The sequence below is a fragment of the Erpetoichthys calabaricus genome, chromosome 3, assembly GCF_900747795.2.
Source record: "Erpetoichthys calabaricus chromosome 3, fErpCal1.3, whole genome shotgun sequence".
NCBI lineage: Eukaryota > Metazoa > Chordata > Cladistia > Polypteriformes > Polypteridae > Erpetoichthys > Erpetoichthys calabaricus.
Genome location: NC_041396.2, coordinates 34,381,537 through 34,394,128, shown reverse-complemented (window position 1 = coordinate 34,394,128; position 12,592 = coordinate 34,381,537). Strand labels below are relative to the sequence as shown.

At 38.1% G+C, this 12,592-nt stretch overlaps 1 protein-coding gene across 2 annotated transcripts in view; it reads right to left on the bottom strand.

Annotated features, from left to right (window-relative positions):
- Positions 1 to 12,592, bottom strand: part of LOC114647906 (C4b-binding protein alpha chain-like) — a 522,597-nt gene that overhangs the window by 19,445 nt on the left and 490,560 nt on the right. For both annotated transcript variants that reach the window (XM_051924818.1, XM_028796599.2), the window contains one exon: positions 8,927 to 9,115. In XM_051924818.1, the coding sequence (XP_051780778.1) occupies positions 8,927 to 9,115 (189 nt within the window). The remainder of the gene's footprint in view (positions 1 to 8,926; positions 9,116 to 12,592) is intronic.

The following is a 12,592-nucleotide window of genomic DNA, read 5'->3' as shown; positions in this document are numbered from 1 at the left end:
GCTACGGGCATTTGAAGAACTTGTCAATGTTTACTGGCTTTTCAAATGAAGCTTGGGGTGTACAACAGGTTTCCATCTGCTAGGAACTAAACTTATGTCTGTCATTTCAGTTCTTCAGTATGCAGGAGCAAAACATCTCTTTAACTGGGTGTAGAAATGAAATACGCAATCAATAGCCTCCTAAAACAATGAAGCGATGGGTAATTTTTTTAGGACGTCCAGCAGCTCAAATTTAAGTTATGACCCATAAGTTAAGAAACACTGCACTAATAGCAACTATTTTTTACATTTATTTCAGCTACTTAGATTGCTGCTGAAGCTCTACTCATAGAAGGGTTAAGTATTTATACAGTTACAGCTACGACTAGTGTGATATTCACATTTGCAGTACTGTCCATTAAAATTTCCCACGACAGAAGTATATCTGCCATTAACAGGTTCTAAAAGACAAAGTGCTCACACTCCCATCCCCTATTTCACCTCATAGTACATGACATTTGGGGAAATAACTTCAGTTACCCGAAAATGAACTATGGAGTCAAAACAGGACCATGCATGGAAAAAAAAAACCTCAGACTTTTGTTAATTGCAAATTAACATGCAGAACCCATGTCACTGTACAACAAACTGACTTAAATTGGCCAGAAGTTGCCTCACTGTAAGGACTTCTTTCAAAGGAGAGATGTGTAGTGGATAAACTAAAACTTAGCATTAAAAAGGAGTTACAAATCAACCAGTCAATAGCATCCACATGTTATCTATGCTATAGGTCAGGGGTGCTCAACTCTAGGCCTGGACATCTACAGTGGAAGAAGGTTTTTGCTTTAAGCAAATTTTTAATTTGAACTCTTTTACTTACTACTAATGCAACATTTTTTTTTTGCTCAGTTTTAGTTAACTCTTAATTGCTCATTTTAGTTTTAAACTGCTGCATCCAGTTAATAATGAGGTGCAAATGACAAAAGAACCACCAGTTCTTCAGGTAACATGCTTCCATTTAAAACTGTATTTGCATCATGAAGTAAATTTTTGAAATAAATGTGGACAGAAGGGAAGTATCAAGAGGTACAAACATGTTTCAGATCACAAAACATACGGATATTATTCTCAGAAAACAAAAACTCTACAATATGAATAAAATAACCAACAAGCCATATAATTAAACACCTTGTTTCATTATCTGTTAGGCCTGGCTTCTAATTACGAAACTGGCTCCAATGAAAACCAGTAGCCACTGTGGACCTCCAGGACCTGAGCTGAGTACCACTGCTATAGGCATTTGCAGGTGTTTGTAGAGGCTAAACTGTAACACCAATTTGGTTGATTAGACTATGGCTACACTTACAAGGAGCCTAGTATCTCTTTAATAATCAGTCTGGTAACTCATTTGGAATAAAAACGGATGGCTGATTGTGCTAGGAAAATGGTTATGAATCTCTGTCTTATTACATTTTCTTTATCTTTGTATAGCTAAGGCATCAAAAACATTAACAGTTTTCATTATCTTATTCCAACTGTCAACTGTACTAACATAACTCCAGGGTTCAAATTTGTTCAAGAAACGCAAACGTAGGGAAGTTCTGAAGCATATTTATTACTGTCTTGATGAAAAGGCCTTATTTCCCTCTAAAGCTGGCAGATTTGAATGTTACAGTGCTGCGCAGCAAATGCTCCCAACTGAGACACACTCATCCCACTACAGAGTGGTGGGACAGTCATTCATGAACATTATACATATCACTGATACTTCATAAATATGTAACTAGATCAAAGCCCAGACTGGGGGTAGGTTGAAATTTGAAATGGGCTGTGGATACAAAACACCCCTCAAACATCGCAGATTTGAAAGAATTTTATATGGATGGATGGATGTTAAAACCAAGGGAGGACTTAATTATCTACAGATGGAAATCACATATCTGTTCATATTTCATGAAATAAATGATTGCTAAATGAAAGTTTCATGCACCCCCCCCCCCGCCCAATATTACATCACATTTATCTATAGATGCTGTTTAAATGAAGATCAAATTTTGTTATGTCCACATAGGTTAAAAAAAATCCATGGAGTATACTTACTTTTTTACAAGACAGTATGTGTCGTTATTTTGATGCAAACTTTGTATGAAACTTATGCGCCATCACACTCAGTAGAAACACCCTAGCTTTACTATGCTGCAGCAGTTTGGAGGCTAAGGCTGACAACAGAAATGAGGCCTTATCTCATTGATAATATCTGAACATTGCATTAATCTTTTTCTTTATTTTCCATTCAGCCTTCAAAAAAATAAAACTACTACTCAAATCTGTGTGAATGAAAGCAGTTTGATAGCTGAAACGTTGTTTATTCATGATTTTTTCAATGTAGAAACAAATGTCTTCGATTTCTCTCTTATCACACACTATTAATAAAATACTTCACGACATTTTACCATACTCATCTAATTTTGTGAAATTGCTTTTTCAAGAACAAAGGATTTGAAGCTTATAGTGGTAGCGTGACAGGAAAAAGGGAGGTTCAGACCCCAAAAGAATGGATGGAACGGAGGTTTGTGTCCACTGGCTAAGAAGGTAGAATATTGTACATTCTAGCTGCTTCACTACAGGTTTAAAGGGTCAGTATTGTCACATGTATGGAGTAAAGTCTAACTCGCATGTGCTAATCAACATGCAACACGTCGTCACTCTGCAGCGCCATGATTAAGGAGTATAGTACTTCAAAAGTTTCTTTCAGATGGAACACGATGGTCATGATCTATCAGTGACACATTATGTACCACAAGTGGTAATGCGTTCCACTGATTATAGCTTGACTATTGTATAAAGGATATGACAATTTTGTAAAGACTTAAAAAATCTCAGCATTGAGAATAATTCTGAAACTAGAACTCACTGGCAGCAGAGATAACTTACAGAACTGGATTTCAAGTTGGTTAATTTCTCAGAGACAAAAAGTACAAATAACAGCAGAATTCCCCACACTGGATCAAAATAATCTTGGGAGCCCCTTTGTGATGTGTGATTGAAACATTGCACTTTTCAATTTATATTAATTATGCTAATTCTGGCATACTTAGTAAACTTGTACAATTTACAGATGACATCAAAATTGCAGGGACAGCAAAAATGATTCTGAAGAACACAGAGCATGGCATGCAGACAAAAAAAAAAAAATCCGTAATCATCTATATTAGATAAATGATGCAAATTTATGACAGGCAAAGTCTGGGGAAAGAAACTAGGATAATTACACTGTGACAATATTCTCATGGTCCAAGAAATGAAACAGAGGATATTAAATTGTAAAATAAAATGTATGTTTATGTTGAACATAAATCAAAAAACATTATGCTCAGACTGTATGACGTCCTAGTGGAGCGCAGGTGCAATTAGTAGCAGTCTGGTGAAAATAAATATGGGTGGTGTGAATTTTTAATATTTGATTATTGTTTTCCTCATTATTAGCTCTTAAGAAGTACACTATAATGAGGAGCTGTAATTTTTTTTTTTTTTTTTGCAAAACAGAAAATGCAACATTTGTGCATTTTTGATTACAAACTTTATTTGCACTTTAGGTAATTTAAATTTAACTTCTAAGTGATCCAGCACTCATCAACACACTATATATTCAGGATGTCTGGGTATCTTGTCAAACACTTCATCATTGCAGGGATTAAGCTTGGGTATAAAAATAATATTACTGCAGAATGATAGCCCACAATATACTTAAAAAAAAAAAAAAAAAATTTGCAAGTGATGTATAAAAATGATTTATGGGACATCAGTGATATTTTCATAACGAAAACGAGAACTAGAACTAAAAATATTGTTTTTCGTTTTACAAGAACAAGAACTGAAATTAAGGTAAACAGAGAAACTAAAACTACAGTAAATAAAAATAAAAATTAGTGATTGTGAATGAACTAAATTGAGAACAAAAATTCAGTTAAAACAAAAAAAAAAAACCAGCAATATCATTTTGATTCAGTCCGGTTCAGTCGTGCAGATGGGTTGTTTGTAGGTCGTCCTGGGTGTTAAGTTACGTTGCGCTGCGCTGTTCTCTATGCAGTGATCTTGTAACTTGGCTTACTAGAATCACGTGACGCAACTTCCATAAAGTGCCGTCGTTTGTTTATTGAGCACATTTGGTTCGTTGGGTTGAAGCAGTAAGCAAGTGTGGTTGATAATGGTGAGTTTTGCACAGATGTTTGCGGGTAGAAAGTGAGAAGGTAACGTGTGGAAATACAGCACAGATGATAATAAAAGAAAATGTAGCGTGCAAGAAGAAGAAAAGAGTCTTGGGGTTTCAGTGCAGGGCCAGCAGGATCAGCACTTCTCTGGCACCATGACTGCACTTCATATAGGGACATGCGGTGTCACCTGTCATCATGAAAAGTAAAACAACTAATAATCATAACAGAAAATATATTTGTCCACTGGTTTGTGCTATAAATTTCTTTTCTGTATGATTCTAATAATGTTGATCATTTTTATAGTCAAAATTGCTGAATTTGCACATTTCCTGATCAAATATTGGGGGAAAAAGCGAGGTGTGGCAGCGACGAGACAAGCCTCGGACTGCGCTCTCCCTCACACAAGGGGTTGATGCCAGCAATTGGCGTGTGCCTGTCGTTGTCGTTTATTATGCATCCTGATTTTCCACAGTCTGGCTAATATCTTTAATGAACGTGTGTAACATATTTAGTATTGCTGATCGGACATAAAACCACAGTGAAAAGGCACAAGGTGAAGCAGACAGTACCGTGGCACACTGAAGGGCGCGGATGTGAGCCAAACAGGTGCTTGTTCCTGCTGTTCTACAGGGCGCCAATAAGTTAGTGTATCAGAAAGTCAAGTGCACTGCAACGGTCCATTTATTTTTATTTTTTGTTTACAAAAAAATGGTAAGACCATAAACGTTTTTCAATTTTATAAAAAAAAATGGGATCAGACTAAGAAAAACGGTCCGTGTACTTTTTGGTATTTGAAATTTCATTTTAGAAGCAAAAACGAAAAAACAAAAATGAAAGGAATTTTTTTTAATTCTGTGGTAGCAAATAGCAGTGATAAACTTAAAATTACACATACTTTTCTCGATTTATTTGTGATTCAAATAATGAAAGTGTAATAGCTCAAAAACAACAAAACAGACGCATTTTCGTTGTCTGAAACCGGAGGTATTTCTTCTTCTACGCGATTTTTGATGACACGTACGAACAGTCCTCCTCCTCACAACACATTGACCAACGACCTTGAAGTTACACTACATGGCATCAGTAGAGGATGGATCATTACATTGTTTTTCGAAACAGTAAAAGAGTGACACTCCAGGACGAGGACATAACTGCAGAAAAACTGAGTCGCATCTTTCAGGTAAAAATACAAGCTTTGCAAACTTTGCTTCATTGATGTGGCAGTTCTTTTATGAACGTTATTGTTATTACTTACTGTGAAACAGCTAACATTTGGTGATTTCATTTACTAACACTAAGTCTGGCAATTTTTATAGTGCTAGCATTCTGAATGGTTGCTCATTGACTTTTACTGGCTACTATAGCGAATAATTGTTTCGAGTATTAACAGTGCGCACAAGTGTAACATGTTAGGAGAGCAACGTGATTTACAGAAAGTTTTCTTAACATGTGCTACACTTGTCAATGAGCAACCATTCACACATTTACACACATTCAAAATGCTAGCACTACAAAATTTGCCAGGCTTAGTGTTAGTAAATGAAATCACCAAATGTTAATTGTTTCATAGTAAGTAACAACAATAACGTGCATAAAAGAACTGCTACATCAATGAAGCAAAGTTTGCAAAGCTTATATTTTTACCTGAAAGGTGCGACTCAGTTTTTCTACAGTCATGTCCTCGTCCCGGAGTGAACATTGAAATGTTCTTTTAATTCTGAAAAACAACATAATGGTTGCCTGCTGATGCCATGCAGTGAAACTTCAAGGCCGTCGGTCGATGAGTTGTGAAGAGAACTGTTCGCACGTGTCATCAAAAATCGCGCAGAAGAAGTACCACCTCTGGTGCCAGACAACGAAAATGCGTCTGTTTTGTTGTTTTTGAGCTATTACACTTTCATTATTTGAACCACAAATGAATCCAGTAAAGTATGTGTAATTTTAAGTTTATGCCTGCTATTTGTTACCACAAAATTAAAAAATACCTTATTTTCCATCATTTTATTCTTTAATCAAAAATCAAAATCTGAAATACCTTTCATTTTCGTTTTTTCGTTTTTGCTTCTAAAATGAAATTTCAAATACCAAAAAGTACACGGACCTTACACTGCATGGCATCAGCAGAGAATGGACCATTATGTTTTTGACTTGTCGTCAAAAATCGCTCAGAAGAAGTAGTACCTCCGGTGCCAGACAACGAAAATGCGTCTGTTTTGTTGTTTTTGAGCTATAACGCTTTCATTATTTGAATTAGGGCTGCACGATAATAGAAAAAATGATTATCATGATTATTTTGCTCAAAATTTTTATCACGATTAATAATGACGATTATTCCTTTGGTAAATGAAGTCTGTGACCAAAGCAGTGTAGCCTCGGCCAGTTATTCACAGATGCTGCCCTAATCATATTAGCTGCGTTGTCCGTTGTGATTCACACAAGTCTTTCTTCCACCAAGCCCCAAGCGGACATCGCTTCTTTGAGGCCCACTGCAATAAACTCCGCTGTATGGTCTTGTGGGAAAAACGAAGTTTGCAAATGCTTGCTTTTCATCTCAAACTCGCCGTCAATAAAATGAACTGTCAAGCTCAAATATGGTTCCGCAGTTCTGCTTGACCATAAGTCGGTCGTGGCAGCAAAATATTCAAGGCTGAGCCTAAGAATTTCTCTTTCTATTTCTTTTCGGCATTTCGCATACAGTGAGGGCAGCGCAACATTGGAAAAATGGTTGCGTGAGGGAATGCTATATCTTTTATCAAGTGTTGCGATCATTTTGTTAAACCCCACACTGCTCACGGTGGTTATTGGACACATATCCTTGGCTATATGGTACGCGATCGCCTCTGTTATTTCCCGGTGTCTTTGCGAGCTAGGCAGATATGGTATTGCGTTGAACAATGTCCCTGATATTGTTGTCTGTGTTGTGGATGGCTGGTAACTTTTTGTTGTTGCTGTTTGTGCCTTCAGTCGTTGAAATTCTTGATAGTGTACTTTGTGGTGGCTTTTAAGGTGGTTGATGAGGTTTGTTGTGTTACCTTGGGACGTTTGGACGGAACAGGAACAAAGTTTGCACAAGACTCGTACCTGATCAACATCACATTCCTCGAAATCGAAATAGTTCCAGACAACTGAGTATGACCCCTTTTCAGGAACTAACGATCGCACTTCTGCACGTTGCTCCGCCATCATATGTTTATTCTGACTGACTGTTATTGCTGCTATTGACTTCTACTGCTTCAGAAAGCGCTTGCAATCTAGACGCAGTAACGTCATAGTGACGCAGTCCAATCCGTAAACTCAGTCCATAAAAAACAGTTTGGTCTTTATACTGTAAAATCGTGACGATATTTATTAACTGATCGTGGGTCATAAATATCGTTATCATGAGAAAAAAAAGATTAATCATGCAGCCCTAATTTGAATCACAAATAAATCCAGAAAAGTATGTGTAATTTTTAAGTTTATCACTGCTATTTGTTACCACATAATTAAAAAATACCTTATTTCCCTCATTTTATTCTTTAATCAAAAATCATTATCTGAAAATTCCTTTCATTTTCGTTTTTTTGTTTTTGCTTCTAAAATGAAATTTCAAATACCAAAAAGTACACGGACCAAAAACACAACCCAATATTTAAAAACTACATTTTGACCTTAAATAAAACACTCTTTTGTTTTTCTTGTTCCTTTTGTTGTATTGTCTGAAGTAAAACTGATTAAAGCATCAGAATTAAAAGCTTTGAAAAACAATTAAATATTTCAACTAAGGTCAAAATTGACATTTGTTTTTTCGGTACACCGCTCTAAACTTTCATTTGTATTGAATGGGTATGAATTGTGAAATTGCAACGGCAAATTTAGAACACATGGAGGGTGAGGAGCAAATGCGCTCTCTCTGCTCTCTCTCGCCGGTATAAATGTAACGTTCTTCTTAGCCAAATATGCACCTTACCCATGTGTGTGTAAAGAATGCTGAGGAGATATGAAACATAACTAGTAGTCAGTGTGCATGCTGCCAATTGAACGGCAAATAAGCTACTCTTTTGGGTTCATATGTTTGTAAAATCTGACTGATTCACCAGGCATGAACCTCACCGCACGTCACTGGTAGCAGAAATCGTCAACATACAGTCTGCTGGTGCCAGTGGCCAAGGACCTTGTCTGTATACCTGTTTTACAGGCGCTCGTCAAGCGAATATTTTCACCGTGTGGCTATCTGTGCAATGGACGTTGTTGCAGCATGAACAAATCTCTTGAAATGTGTGCTTGTTTAAAGCGTAACAGCAACATGCTTGCACAGACTGGTTTCTTGGGTTGAAACATTTGATCTTGCTGACTGTGCTCATTGGGCCACATAATCTGTTTGATCATTGATAGTCAAGCTGTGTTTAACAGCATTATGAACTATGCGTGTGTTTTATTGACTGAAACATAACTTGTATTGAAATATGTATAGGCCAGCATTTGTGGTCTTACAACAGGAAAAAAAAAACTAAAATTGTACTAATATTATGTAAAAAAAAAGCCAGAACTAAATAAAACTACAATTTTAAACACAGAACTAAATAGAAATTGTTGACTCCTCTGAAAACTAAAACAAAATAAAAATTAATTGTACAAAATAAAATAAAAACTAAAACTACAATTAATATCAGAATTGAAATATCACTGTGGGACACTTACAGTAATGATGTTAGCAAACCCGATTTTACTTTCACTTGTGCTTTATTACGTACCGATTGCCTTTACACAGGTTGGAGGATTAGGTTTCCATGTGTTATTTTCATCACAGTATATGGTGCTTTGTCCATTTAATTGAAATCCGTTGTTACAAGTGAATGTGATGGAGCTTTTGTATCTATATGGGGGACTAAATCCTGATGTCTTCTGTCCATTTTCTATGTTAATATTAGGGCAGCTATCCTCTGGATGAACACAGAAAAAGCAGCAAGGGAGAGAATATTAATCAGTTTAAAACAATAAGTGTTAAGTTCAATCAAGTACAAAGAGTAATGGGGGCTTTTAAAAAGCAGCTATTCCACATTCATACCACTTTAAGAACTTTTGAATACATCTACCAGAAAAAAAAACAAAAAAAACCCTCCTGATTATATCCTGAATATTGTATAAAGAATAAGAGAAAAAATCTCAGAACTGAAAATAATTCTGAAACTAGAACTCACTGGCAGCAGGGGTAACTTACATAACTGGACTAGGGGGCTCTGCCCCCTGCTCGCTTCGCTCGCCAACCCCTGGGTTTGTGAAATGACAAAGAGTGAGATGTATGAATGAGATATAGAATAGTGTGAAGGTGTGGATGATGCATATAGAAAGCAAACAATAAAGTGTTTGGCATAGTGTAAAGGTTTATTGGAAAATTTCTGAAATTGTAGCACTCCATCCTTCCTGTCCAGTCGGAGACAATATGGGGTATGTTAAAGTATCAAGTAGTGGAAAGCAAATGTCTATGCGTTGGAATGTAGGTTTGTTAGTTTCATTAGGACGTAAATGTAGAACAATATCGCGGTGAAATGGAGGCTCCCCATCCTTACTTTGAAAGACAATTGCCACTTCATTAACGACGGGAAGATTGTATCGTCTTGGATCTTGTTCTTTGTTCTTTATCAAGACTAAAGCAATTGTAGTTGCTGCTACACCCTCCACTGTTGCTTTTGTATTGGCCTCCTTTTCAACTTCATGTAGCATTTTTATAGACTTAGCTAATGGGTGATTGTTTATGATATGAGTGACGTTTCTCATTATAAGCTCCGTGCATTGTTTGTTTTCAGGAAGGTTCATTCGTTGATAGATTGCGTCATCTGGATCTAAGATGTAGATTTGTGCATATTTGCGTTCTTGATTTGTTTCAGGGTGCACTGTTCCAATGCGATGTAATATTTGTTCACATACGCGAAAGCAGTATGGGCCATTGCCTTTTGGTGGCCTTATATTTACTCCGGTAGATGCAAAAGCAAATTAACTATTGTAGGATCTAATGCAGTTCATAAAGTTTTTACTTTCAGGCACATCGTTAGTTAGAAGCTTTTGTAGATATTCAGGATATGGATGTAAAGGAGGCAGTCTAATTTGACCCTTTTGACACCAACGTGTAAATCCATTACTTGTATTGCCAGTTGTTTCTTCAGGGAAGTTAAGTGAATGACAAAGATTGCAAATGACATTCATTAATCCCAATGAATTTTCCTGAATAGTGGAGTCATTATTGAACGCGTTGTCAGCTAAGTGGCGCAAGCGATTAGCAGGTGTCTGGCGTCGATGTCCGTGACGTGTATCTTTTGCTTGTGCCGTTTGAGAGGCGCGTCGTTGCATGTCCAGTATTTGGGACGTGCTGTTTTGGAGCTGTAATCGATTCGCCTGTGCTGTGTGAGAAGCCCGTTGTAGTTTACGTCGCGCATTGTTTGTATTGAGCCTTGCCCGTTTTGTATGTCGGTCAGTCGAGATTTCTCTTTTTGGAGCCTTGCCTGCTTGTTTTCCGGCATATCAGATGCGCGTTGTAGACGTCTGCGTTTATTTATGTTGTCTCTTCGCTGGCGTTTTTGTATGTCTGAGACGCGAGGTGTTTCGTTTGGAACCCGTGCCTGTTTCGATGCAGCACTTTGAGACGCGCGCTGCAAGCGTCTACGTTCATTGTGTCTGTCCATTTGGGCTCGCCTCTGTAACTGTGTTAGTTGAGCTTTGCGTTTTTGGAGCAGAGACATTTTTTCTTCCGGTGTTTCAGAAGCGTGTTGTAGGCGCCAACGTCTATTGTTTTTTTTCATGCGGGTTCGTGTGTTTGGTCCCGTTATCCGAGCCGTATCGTTTTGTACCAGTGATCGTGAATTCATGACTTGTTTGTTCTTCAGCGTTAGAAATATGGATAAGTAATAAGGAGGATCGCACTCACTGTTAATATGGAGCCTTTTCTGCGGTTGAACGGTTAATAGTGCCTCATTGTAATGAGATCCACCTATGCTGCATAGTGTGAACGTGTTGAGATGACATATGTTTAATACGGACGGTTCCTTCAGAAATGGGGCTGTGTGTGTCATTTCTTTTTTATGTTAGTGTGGTCGTGGGTCTGAATCGTCGTTTTTGTGTACGTTTCGTGTGCTATGTCCGTAGTCTGTCCCGTTTCGTGTCCAATGGGCTATGTGTGGCGCTCGCGGCTTCTTTTTTTTTGTGTGCTAGGGGCTTGTTGAATCCTCCTCTTTGTGCGTGTCCCGTTTCGTGTGCAATGGGTTTCGTGCGGCGCTGGCGTCTGACTCCTTTTTTCTGTGGTCTGACTCCTTTTTTCTGTGCACGGCGCCTCATTTCTTATTTTACGTTGCATTCCATCCAGTTCCCGTTGCTTTGTGATTTGTGGGGCGCCTGCGCAGTACAGTAATCCCTCCTCCATCGCGGGGGTTGCGTTCCAGAGCCACTCGCGAAATAAGAAAATCCGCGAAGTAGAAACCATATGTTTATATAGTTATTTTTATATTGTCATGCTTGGGTCACAGATTTGCGCAGAAACACAGGAGGTTGTAGAGAGACAGGAACGTTATTCAAACAATGCAAACAAACATTTGTCTCTTTTTCAAAAGTTTAAACTGTGCACCATGACAAGACAGAAATGACAGTTCAGTCTCACAATTAAAAGAATGCAAACATATCTTCCTCTTCAAATGAGCAAACAAATCAATAGGGCTGTTTGCTTTTAAGTATGCGAAGCACCGCAGCACAAAGCTGTTGAAGGCAGCAGCTCACACCCCCTCCGTCAGGAGCAGAGAGAGAGAGAGAGAGAGAGAGAGAGAGAGAGAAAAAATCAATACGTGCCCTTCGTGCTTTTAAGGATGTGAAGCACCGTTCAGCATGTCGTTTCAGGAAGCAGCTTTACAAAAGATAGCAACGTGAAGATAATCTTTCAGCATTTTTAGACGAGCGTCCGTATCGTCTATGTGTGCGAACAGCCCCCCTGCTCAATCCCCCTACGTCAGGATCAGAGAAAGTCAGCGCAAGAGACAGAGAAAAGTAAGCTGGGTAGCTTCTCAGCCATCTGCCAATAGCATCCCTTGTATGAAATCAACTGGGCAAACCAACTGAGGAAGCATGTACCAGAAATTAAAAGACCCATTGTTCGCAGAAACCCGCGAAGCAGCGAAAAATCCGCGATATATATTTAAATATGCTTACATATAAAATCCGCGATGGCGTGAAGCCGCAAAAGGCGAAGCGCGATATAGCGAAGGATTACTGTACGTCTTTTGCGTCCATGGCCCATGGCCGGATGTCCCTGCGTCCATCCGGTTTACCATTCTCGGTTAGTAATGTGGATTTTAAGTTGGTTAATTTGTCAGAGACAAAAAGTATAAATAACAGCAGAATTCCCCACACTGGATCAAAATAATCTTGGGAGCCCCTTT